Here is a 12,468-nt window from a genome sequence, read left to right as displayed (position 1 = left end):
TTCCCCCTTGTGAGGAAACTGTAGGCCGCCACGAGGTTGCAGTTAAGTTTGCAGTTAAGTTAAACCTCAGCCTCCTCTAAGCTGAACAAAGAATCATAGAATCATAAAATCATTCAGGTTGGAAAAGACCTCTAAGATCATCTAATCCAACCTTTAACCTATTTATAGTATCTAATTCTAGGATATGGCTATCACAGTAGAATCCACAGTTAATATTTTGGTATCTAAAGAATACCAAGTGGACAGAACCTCACAATGGCCATTGCCATTTTTGGTTAAGAACATTCTAAAGGTGTGACAGCTCATAGGATAGACTAAGAAATAGGAAGGTGTGATTCCCCTCTTTTTTGTAAGCATAGATATTTGCATATCTAGATGTATCTTTACTTAGATACATTTACTTAGATGCATGTACAGTAGTATATCGAGTAATTACAATGTAAACTCCGATGATGATTTTATCTAAAGTTCATACAATCATCACAGTATTTTCTCATGATATTAGAAAACTGCACTGAAATTCTTCTTTACCCAGACAGGTTTCAAACTCATAACTTTCTACAGCAACATGCTAACCACAAGATTGTAGGGTGCTAAGAGAAATGGAGCTAGTCTTGGAAGTGGAAGAGAATAAAGGAGAAAAGCATGCGAGATTTGTGGGGTCAGTAAGAAAGATACAAAAGAAGTGCTTATCTTGATTTCATAGTCTAAAAATATACATGTTTATGTTTCTGATTATACTTTGATCATTATTATTGTTTCTTAAATAACTATTTAATTTTAAAAATAGTTGTGAAACAGACTGGTAAACAGCCTTTGAATTGCAGAGTTAAAGTTTAATTTACAAAATTACTTACAAAATTACACTCTTTAACATTTTGGACTCCAATTTATACTGAATTCTTTACTTCCCATTGTCAGTTTCAACAGAAATAGTTGTAAATGCTCTTCCGTCATGACTTTTTCTAGTGAAACAAGATATGGGTTTGAAACTCTTCTTTGTAAGGAGGGCACAGAGATCAGCTCTTTCAATTCCTACTTTTTAGCATGCTATTATATGGCATATAATAGTGGGAAGACTTGCCACCTTCACTCAGAAGTTGTATTTTCAAATACCTGTACATTTTATGAAAGACTTCTGTACTGTCAGTGATTGTTTTATGTGGGCTTGACCTATCTAGTATATCCTTCCTGCAGCTGTCTCAAACAAAATGTTAATTGAATTCTGTGTTCCTCATTCCTCTTGCAGACAGTCAGAAAAATCTGGAACTGGTTTGCAGAAGTGCTGATCATTTATGGGTGCATCTGAGAAAACAGAAAGTAGTAGGAGAAAAATGTTATGTGCTCTAAAGCCAGCAATTCAAGTTTTTGTTTTGTGGCTGCTTTTGTTGGTGGTGTTGGTGGTGGTCTTGCTTTGTTTTGGTTTTGTTTGTTTTTATTGTTATCTATGTTTCACTTGCCCACTGTAAAATAAAGAGGTAGTAAAGACAAACCCATGAACAGTTTGTGAGGCATATACCAAGTGTTGTGAACAGTACTGAGGGCTCATGAGTAATTACGTCATCACAGAGAAGGTTTGGACAGTGTAAAGTAAGCGAAGTATCCTACTATTCACCGAGCAAGGAGGACAGAAAATACTGACCACTTGAGTATTAAATGCGTACCATTCATCTTGTGGATTGATTAATAGATTACATGAAAAAAGCTAACATGATCATGGAAAAACTCCATTATAAACACATAGGAGCTCATGGCTACACAGGAAATATTTGCACTCATATTTTCCAAGCTTTGTTGGGTTGATTTATAAATCTGAATTGCAAATCCATTGTACAGATTATTTTTTCCTGACAGCTTTTTCTTATATAATTAAGATCAAAATAGAATCTATGCTTGGATACCTACTGTAGTCATTTTAAAATTTGACATGCAAGCTCTGAAACAATTTGATATGTAAGCTTTCCAGCAATTTCAAACAACATTTCTTTTTAAATACAATATACAATGTAGACCATGTATGTCAGTACTTTATATAATGCACAATGATATAAAGTCTTAATGCCAATGGGACAATCCACATAACCTTGTGTGGATTGCACATTATGCATAGAATCTGTACAATCCGCCTGACAGGATGTTTTCTAGAAGTGTACCCAAATAAATAAATAAACTACAGTGTGCTATTTCCCAACCATGCTACCCTGTAACATCTCCCAGAATATTAAAAGTAAAATTCAGAATTCAAGATCATTCAGCTGTTTATCTTAGATGTGAAAATAAACTAACTACCAATCCACAAATAGCCCCAAACAGGATTCTGCACATGAGATAGGCTGAAAAAAAATGATTCCAGTACAGAATTCTTGCGTCAAGCAGAGGGGAGCAACCAGAAAAACGTTTCTGGAGATTAAAAACAAAAACAAAACCAAACAAAACAAAAAAGGCATTTGCACTTGTAGACAGTTATTAAAAGTAGAAGTAGCAATAAATATATTATTCCAAGGCATCAAGGCATAAAACCAAAGCCTTCTTGTTGACCTGTTCCTCATGTTATATACTACCACTGCTATACTCCCAGAGGCGTCCTGCTCATGTCTGAAATATTGTGGATATGTTCCATGCTATGACACATTTAGGTGTTGAATTCTCACTGTTTTCACAAAACAAAAATGCTGCTTTCCCAACAGTCCTAATGTTATAAAGTAGTTGTAAAATGTGTTCAGGACAAAATACCAAGGGGAGCCATGAGCTAACGATTTTATACTAACTGTACCAAAAATGCAAATATTTGTCTGTAGACTTGCTGGAAGTTCAAAAATTTTGGCTCTTCGTGCATTTGGTAATTTCTCTCATTCAAAACCGAACTGCAGTTTATACATAGTATATATATATATGTATAGCCATATTGAAGTAAAAATTTGGCACTATTTATGAAAAAGACTAATTTCTACAGAATGATGGAGATGCCCCTTGTTAGGGCATAAGAAGATGTTTAGACCACTGAACTTTTATGTAATCAGATACTGGACACTCAAGTACAGAACTGACATTTTTGCAGTATTTGCCATAGCATTCAAAATTGCTACAGGTAAACTAAAAGATCTTGGATGGAAAAAGAGAAAGGAAAGTATCAAACTGTAAACTATCCTAAATATTCTCATATTTCAAAACCTGGCATTTTTATTAATAATAAAATGTTATCTTCGTTATTTTTAATTTAAACAAATTTTAGCATATGACTTCAAAAAGATTAGGAGCTACAGATGATGAGATGTGTTGTTTTGCCACCAATGAATGAAAAGTGTGGAAGAAACAGACTATAAAAAACCAACAACTGTAAAAGTAAATTGGAGATGTAGTATCATCAAGTACATATGTGATGAGGAAATTCATTCTAGCAAGTCAACCCTTATGGCCAAATTAAGTAGTGCCATTTAAATTCAGTAAGCTTCTGCCAGTATAACAATCTCCAAAGACTCTTAGATCAGTGATGCACCCAAAATAAAATCTGTAAACTGAGATTATATTTGTGCCAGTTTTTAACCTCTTCTATTCTTTTCAGAAACCCTGAAGAAAAATTTTCTTTTACCTGTCTGTATAGTGTATCTTGATAACTTTATATTAAATCATATATCAGCATCTGTCTTCTTGTTTAGAATAACTACCAATGTTTACGAAAACTAGTGTCACTTTTTATTTTAAAATATAAATTTTGAAATATCATCAGCTATTCTACATTTGTTTAAATGCTGTAGTTTCTATGAAATTTACTACTCTGATAAAGCAATTAAGAATATATGCTTTAGAATACATTCCCTACTTCTCAACTTTGGTCTATAGAAAAACTTAACATAGGTGAAGTTGGATGTACATGTATGTATATGTACAGCTATGTTAATCCAAACAAATGCATGGTGTTGTCTCTTTACCTAATAAAGTATTTGATACAATAAACTTTACTTTCAATAAGAAGAACATAAATTGTGGCATAAGAATACCAGGTGTCTTGTTTCTGTTTATAAATACAACTGCATGTTTATTTCCCATAGGAAAAGTAAAAACTGACAAGCTAAATGAAATTTAAATTATTTTGACAATGGGGAGATGGGGGCAGGCAGAATTAAACCAGTGAAAAGTTTCTTGTCCTCAGGAATTATTATGTGTATTATAGTATTTCTGGAAACTCTGAGATACATTTCCCTCTTCTGCTGACTTTAATTTCTCTTTGTGCTGAGGAGGGCAGGGGGACCGAGAAGGCGAAGCAGCTCAAGATTCAAGGAACTTCCATATGAAACAACCAGGCGCTGGATGTGATTTGCTGGCTCTTACGTCTCCTCAGGTGTCACTGGGTTCATGACTCAAATTCTCATTTTTCTCTGACACAATTTCGCTGAATTTCCCAGCTGTTCCCTGACATCTCAGCACCCTGACATCTCGGTACCTGGCGCTACCATTCCCCGGAACTTCTGAGAAAGTTGGGTGCCGAGAGCTCACCATCCCCGGGGCTCGGGGCGCTGTCCCGTTCCCCGAAGCACCCTTGGCACATGAGAAATCCTCGGTCCGCCCTCCCTCCCCATCACACAGCCCCCCAGCCCCCAAAACCCTGCCTTTGGAAGCCCAGGAACCCTCCTCCCCCGGCTCCGACCACCCTCCTCCAACAACCCAAACTTTCCTCCGTGCGCCCGCGGCCCCATCAATGCTCCCGGACGGCACCGGCCGCCCCCAATCGGGCAGAGGACAAGCCACCCCCCCACCTTTCACCCTCCAAACCGCGGCCGCGCAGCCCCTACCTGCGCCCTCCTCCGTCACCTGTTGCCCGGCTGCCGCCATCCGCGCATCCCCCCGGCGCCTCCTCCCGCTCCGCCGGCGCCGGGGGCTTCTCGGGCTCCCGGGCGACCTCCATCCCGCCGGGCGCCGCCTCCGCCTCCTCCTCCTCTTCCTCCTCCAGGGACTCCACGTAGAAGACGGTGCGGGGCGGCGGCGGAGGAGGACCCGGACCCGGCCCATGCCCCCCGCCCGGCCGCGGCGTCCCGTTGGGCGGCCCGGCGGCGGTGTAGGAGGCTGAGGAGGGGGATTTCTTCCAGAAAGCGCTGCTGCCCCTCTCCTGGCTCTTCAGCAGGCGGCTCTGGCTCGGCCCCCAGTGCTCGAAGCTGCTGTCGGGCGGCAGGCAGCCGCCCCCCGCCGGGCCGCCCGCCGGCGAGGGGTGGCTGAACAGTTTCCAGCGGAGGCGCAGGATGTGCTTCACGTCGAAGTCTTTCCTGCCGGAGCCGGACATGGTGCCGAGGAGGGACTCGGGGCGGCCGGGCAGGGCCAGGAGGCGGCGGAGGATCGGAGGCTTCTCCGGGCAGCGCTGCGCCTGCAGGGCGAGGGGTGGTGGTGGGCGGCCGGAGGAGGGAGATGCGCGCACACAGGCAGCGCGGAGAGGAAGAGGGAGGATGGAGGGAGGGATGAAGGGATGGAGGGAGCGATGCACAGAGCCGAGAGGAGGGGAGAGGCAACCAGCAGGGAAGGGAGAAGGAGAAAGGGAGCTGACGAGAATTTGCACGGCGATCGGTGGAAAGGGGAGGGGAGAGAGGCAGGAATGAGAGACACCTCTCAGGGGAGACAGGCACTTGCGGGTGAGAGAGGCTGCAAAGGAGCGCTGATCTGATTAACGGGGGAGCGAGCCAAGCTACAGCCCGGAGAGGACCAGAGGCAGCAGCCGCTCCGGGAGGCAGGTGGCTCTCCCTTTGGCTCTTGGAGCGCCGTGACCGAGTGCCGCTGGAGAAGAAGTCAGCTGGAAGCCTCTCTCCACGTCCCGCCTCCCCATCCCATTTCTCACGGGAGTCCCATGCCTGTGGCTATCTGCGATAGTAAAGCCGAGAGCTGGCACGGGGTGAAAGCAGGGCTCCTTTATATACGCTGTACGTAGGAGGGGGGAAAAATAATAATTAAAAAAAATGCCTGTGAGGCTGTCAAGGTCCTCACTGTACAATTTTCTATCTGTCTCAGCGCCTCTCACCAAGCCGCCCCCTCCCCTGCATGTGACGCAGATGTGCTCTGGGGCCATCAGTGTGAGGAGACAGAGGGAAAAAGATGCTTCAGTCTTCCTCATGCAAGTAAGTTGGCAGGTCACTAATTGTCTGTCATAGCCTCCTGCTCTCCTCTCCCCAGAAGCTTGTTATTTTGGTTCTGAGTCCACTATATAATACTGGGAGAAAAAATAAAGGGAAACAAATGAAGCAGCAGCAGTAGACACAAAAGCATGAATCATAGGAGTACAAACTTAATGGACTGCATGCTGACTGGATGAGGTTACAGGTTAACAATTTATTCTGTAGGCTCCATTCATTAGCCTGTTGGCTCAGTGTTACTTCACCAGTAGAAAACATTGGCTAGGGTGATGGTGCCTGAAACAGAAATAGCACTACACATCTGCTTCTTACCTTTTATACATGCTCTTAATGCAGTCTGACAGTGTTAAACCCAAGGGAGGTTCCTTCACAACAGAGAAATCTGCTTAGGAACATCTGCCCACTTGGGACGGATATCGCAAAGTATGCTGTGCATCTGGGACATAATTACAGAATTAAAAGCTTCATGGTGAAATGTGGGAGAGGGGGATATAAGGGTAAAACTGAACTGCATATCATCAGCTGCTAGCATATGAATCACGATGCCAGCAATGTTGCCAGCAATAAGAAGATGTACAGAATGCCTGCAATACACCTGTACCTTAGAAAGTAGCATTTTAAAAGAAGATTTATCCTTAGGAAAGTGAAGAAGAAGATTTACCCCTGGGAAAGTGATGAAAAAAATATATATATTCTCCTCAAGGTACTCTGCTTTGGTCTGCTTCATCCATGTACTTGTGAGTTATCCATTATTTATTTATTTATTTGTTTGTTTGTTTATTAGTAATAGCTTTCTGTGAATTCAAGAAAAAAAAGTTGAAAGAATTCTTTTCCTCAAACTGGAATGTTTTAATTCCTCATTCGTAAAACACTACAGCTTTAAAAATCCTCCAGAGAAACAGAGAAGTCAAACATTAAGTAACAATTTTATTACTGTTTTATTTAGTTTATCACAGAAGCTGTGCTTCTAGTTACAAACCAATATTAGGGTTACTGTTTCAACTTTGATTAAGGTCTGTATTTAACAGAACAAGAAATTCAGGACACAAAGTCCTGCTTTCAAGGGAAGAAAAATTGCCACTGTGTATTTTAAATATTGATTTATGCCACAACAGCTGGACTGCAAACTCTTTAGTGCCTTGGTTCTGCTCTCAGTATTCAGTGCTAAAAAAAAAAAAAAAAAAAAAAAAAAAAAAAAAAAAAAGACAAAAATTCTTCTAAAGCAAAGAGAAGAGATGGTTCACTTTTATCCAAGAACCGATCTGAGTGAATATGTACTGCTTGGGAGAGCAGTGGGAAGAAAAGCATAAAAATTTTAATCTAGAATAGGACAGACGACTTTCATCATTTCAGAGACTTTAGAAATGCCCCTCTTATGAAAATGCATGTGAAATCATCCATAATGAGTCCTGGTTACTTAATGCCTGTTTACGAGCTCTAAAAGGTGGGAATATTAACATGTAAAATAGTTTTACTCAGTGAATACATAGATAGCATATATCTAATACCTTTTAATTGATTAGGGAAGTTCAGAAATATTCTGAGGAGGATTGCATATTTTCCTTGCTTTATTGTAAATCTTAGACATTTTAAATTCTAAATTAGTATGTTAGTTGATAATTTGATGTGAACAGTTGACAGATTTTTATTTATTTTCATCTAAACTACATTGCATAGATTTTATGTCTTTATTTCTGTTATCTAGATATTATAAATAGTAATTCATTGTAACATTTTTTTTCTACGTATACTTCAGAGGTCACTCAATGAATATATTAAAGTATCATCCAACAAAGTGATTGAGTTTTTTATCAGCTTTCTGGTACAAACTAGAAAACAATTATGAAGAAAAAAAGTAAAAAATATTTTAGGTTGTTATTCAGACTTTGTTATTTCAATTATGTCAGTAACTGAAATTGTCTTGGATTATTATTGTTTTTAATAATTACATTCTCAACTCTTTGGTGTATTTGTAGGTTTTGATATGCATTGTTACATTACTCGATTCTTTCATGTTCTGGTACGTAAACATTTTTTGCAGCTAAGAGATACATTAATTTGGTATGTACACCTGCTTTTTTACAAGCATCTTACAGTTTATTTCATGTGTGAAGATGTATGAACACTATCATAAACAGAAATCTGGAAAGATCTTTAATCTTCTTATTCAGATCACATTCATAAGTATAAAGAAAGTATTTTGTTGATGTACACTAAACAAGAGCTAGACCACGAAGAAACTACACTAGAGAAGTATCTGTTGTCACTACATATAATACATTAATAAATAGGTTTCCTTAACATGACTTAAAAAGATGAAACTCTTTTACTTAGTTTTTCAGAATTTCTTTTCTTCATGTTTCCCTGAAAACACTTTTGACATATGCCAGTGAGGGGAAGGACATATTTGAGGCATGACAAGGTGAAGACAAATGTCTTTTAAGTTTCAGTTGAAACTTCTGTTATGTAAAATCATTAACTTAACTGTATAGGTTGTCTAGACTTATTGTGGTAAGGTGTAACCTTTCTCCTCCATGCAGGAAAAATAAAAGGTATTCTCTGTTGGAGTTTTAGGGACCTTGCTCACATTCAATATACAATACAAAGAATAATAATTAAATCATTAATTTATTAGTCAATGATGTCAGACTACTTATATGGTGTTGGCGTGAACATATGAACAGACTTGTGAAAATACACATCTCTAAGTTGCTGAAGGGAAATATTTTGATGCCTTATAGACTTTCATCCTTACCAAAGGCGGCAAACCATGAAATGTAGCCCAGATAATAATAAACTTGGGTAAACTGTCACATGTCTGTTGCAGACTAGAGCATACTGTATTGCATTGTATTTTTGTTCATTGAGCAACATGTTTCTGAACTCCTCACCTCTTGCAGTTTCCCCAGATTAATAACCATGCAAAGCTTGAATAAGTATAGAAACTTTGCTTGAAAGTGCTCATGGCTCTTTTTCTGTTAGTTAAGTAAAGATATAAAAGTAGTTAATCTCACGGTCTCTTTTTAGGAGTCAGATTCCTGACACTTTCTTTTTGTGTTTCCAACGGTCTGCAAATGAATTAGTTTCACATAGCTATGTCCTTAAAAAAATAAAAAAAGTTTCATAGTTTCATGTTCATTCTTTGTATGAAAAATGGCCTAGAGGTATACATTCTTTTAATAAATTTTCCAAGCAATAAAGAGCACTTCCAATGAAGAGGACCTTGTAGTAGGTGTCCAAACTGGTCAGATTTGATTAACCCTCTTTATTTTTTTTTTCTTCTTCTTCCCATTGCAAAACTTGTTTTTTTTTTTTGTTTTTCAGATGTTTTACATTAAACTGTTTACATGTTTTACCCTGTACCCCAAGGAGAATTAGTAGATCAGAAATAAAGATAAATTGTAGTTGCATTAATTGAAGAAGAAACAGCATACAAGGTAATTTGCTAACAGTACCCTTAGAGCTATGAATAGTCATATTATATGTGTATCTCCACATTACATTCACATAAAGTCCAATGACATATAGCAAGTGAATCTGAAGGTGATGAGCATTCATGTTACTGTGGACCAATCATTACTAGCAAGAGAAGGCGTTATTAATAAGAGAAGGGATATGCCTGTCAGCAAACTAAAAGTATTAAAGGTAATTTTGTCATTTAATTTTAACTTGTCATGTATTTTTAATCCAGAAGACGCTAAATCTTGCTGAACAAAAGCAGGAGAAGAAAGAGGAGACATCAGTGTGCTTAGAATAGGGATGATAATAGAATGAATGATTTTAAAACAATTCTCACTTGAATGTGAGAATTCTTGCATGAATGAATGGACATGTACTTCAGTTATAAAGACAGTGATTTTGTAGGTGGTTAAGCATGCATTCAGGAGCAAAAATTTGAGGGTGTTAAAAGATGCTGTGAAACAGATCTATAGAATACACAAAAGAGTAGAGAAAGAAATTGATGGGACTGGACATCCATTGAGAGATCAAAACTTACTGAAGAAAGTGGCAGTGTATTATGTGATAAACAAATAAAGAATGCATTTGACTTAGTCTTTAAAGTTCTGTCATATATACTTCTGTCCTTTCTCAAATGTAGATATATTGTACAGGTAAGTAAAATATGAAATCGGGGAAAGATGAAACAGTTATTTTGTAAATAGCATACATATACATTGTCAAGAAGTGGAGTTTCAAGTTGTTGATCTGATTTTCCTCTCAAAATACCGTAAATATAGAATAGAATCATAGAATCATTTAGGTTGGAAAAGACTTCTAAGATCAAGTCCAATCTTTAACCTAGCACTGGCAAGTCTGTCATAAACCATGTCCCTAAGCACTGCATATACCTGACTTTTAAATACATCCAGAGATGGTAACTAACCCATTTTCCTGGGAAGCCTGTTCCAATGCTTCACAACACTTTCAGTGGAGAATTTTTTTCCTAGTATCCAACCTAAGCCTCCCCTGGTACAACTTAAGACCATTACTTCTTATCACTTGGTCCTTGGGAGAAGAGACTGACCTCTACCTCCTAACAACCTCCTTTGAGAGGTCTACAGAAATGACTAAAGCAAGGCAAGATAGCCACACTTAGTAACTATGATTGTTTTCTAATGGCAAGGATGGAATAACAAAGCCAGACTAACACTAAACTAAAACTTACTTGGCAACTCTTCTGTATTTATTTCATTTTTTTTCTCTAGTGGGTCTTCAACTGAGATTTCACTTTTGAGAATGTTTGTTTTTACATAAGTTAAAAGGTTAAGTCATATTATTTCTCAAAATTAACAGTGAGTTAGAACAGTACGGGTAATTGTGGTCACATAACTAACTACATTTATTTTAGGGAATAACAAAAATTACTTCTCCAAAGTTGTTACTTACTGCCTTCTTAGTAATGCTGGGTAAAATAATGATGGATTAATTGCTCCCAGTGGTGACTTAAATAAACACATTTTATTCTGCATTGCAGGAGCCTAGAAGAGCACAGTCAGTTACCAGTTTGAAGGACAGTCACTTTTTAAACCATTTCATTGTGATCACAAGCAGTTGTATAAACATGCCCTAAAGCAGTTTTTAAATGTTCAGAGAATTTCACTTAAGAAGAGTAAATGCTACATGATTTGTCAATGATAAAGATTCATAAGTAAACTAAAGATAGAGAACATAAAATTATAAAACCAGAGAAATAGTTTTTAATCTTAGAATAGTAATATGCACTGTCTTTAAGCAAATTAAAAAAAAAATAAGATTTTTATTCTAATTCCAAAATCAGTTCCCACAACTTCTCCATTTGCAATAATTGTCACTTATCTCAAGAAATGCATAATTCCTTTATACCAACAGTTCCCATGACGGCTATAGATGACCCTTATTTGAAAAATTTGTCAACGCTTACTTTCCAAAATAATGTTCAAGAGAAATAGTGGAACTAGATCTAGTACAGTTTTGGAAGTGCACATGTTTGTGTGGCTATGCCATATTCCACCATTTGGAAGCCATTCATTTGTAACATTTGCTAATCCACATGGAAGCTGTTATAATCAATTTTAGGTGACAGCATTTCAGTATCTTACTAAAATCACTATGTTGTTTTGTTTTGATTTAAACACTTTTGGCAGTGCTTCTGTGAATGATTATTCTATCCATGGAAATTCTGGTGATGCAAAGAAAGGATACTTTTTCTTAGCTAGACTCAATAACAGGTGCTGTCTTTTTTTTTTTTTTTTTCCCTTTTTTCTTTTTTCTTGTTCCTTCTGTGACTCAGAACCTTCTCAGAGCTGTCTTGCTTTCATGTTCTGTTCAAAAAATATTCAGTTTCTTGGTGTTCTTTTATTTAACATTTATTAATCTGCAGTAAAAGCTTCTGTCAAATTATATATTAGATAATAATAACAATGGAGATTGTAAAATAGTCTATAAAAAAAAAAATCTATAAATTTACCACTACACATATATTAGTAAATTAAATTAGAATTAATTAGATTTAGCAGAGTCAATGGAGCTGGTATAAGATGGTCAATACTGATAAGCATTATCAGAGTCACTAAAGTGGTTTTGGATTGTACAAACTAGCATTCTCAGAAACTAGTTCAGGAATTAGCATAAATCAAGAAACATGCTCAGTAGGCACATTGGAAATAGCCACTGTTTTAGAGGATAAGAGCATTTAGCCATATGGATGTAAATTGTGCCATGCCGTTTGGCCTGAGTCCCAGAGCCTGAGGAGAGCAGAGAACAGGCACTAGGACATTTTATTTACTGTTTTAGATATGACCTTATGATACTTATATTTCAGCTTACAGGTTCCTTTGAAGGAAAAAAAAAAAAAAACATATACATATATATATGT

At 37.8% G+C, this 12,468-nt stretch overlaps 1 protein-coding gene across 1 annotated transcript in view; it reads right to left on the bottom strand.

The window, feature by feature from the left end:
* Positions 1 to 5,549, bottom strand: part of KLHL1 (kelch like family member 1) — a 250,133-nt gene extending 244,584 nt beyond the window's left edge. The window contains exon 1 of the mRNA XM_066987863.1: positions 4,791 to 5,549. Coding sequence (XP_066843964.1) covers positions 4,791 to 5,275 — 485 coding nt within the window. The 5' untranslated portion in view covers positions 5,276 to 5,549. The remainder of the gene's footprint in view (positions 1 to 4,790) is intronic.
* Between the last annotated feature and the right edge of the window lie 6,919 nt (positions 5,550 to 12,468).

The sequence above is a fragment of the Anser cygnoides genome, chromosome 1 (assembly GCF_040182565.1).
Source record: "Anser cygnoides isolate HZ-2024a breed goose chromosome 1, Taihu_goose_T2T_genome, whole genome shotgun sequence".
Taxonomy (NCBI): Eukaryota; Metazoa; Chordata; class Aves; order Anseriformes; family Anatidae; genus Anser; species Anser cygnoides.
Note: the sequence above shows the minus strand (reverse complement) of the source record. Positions and strands in the feature narration are given on the sequence as shown.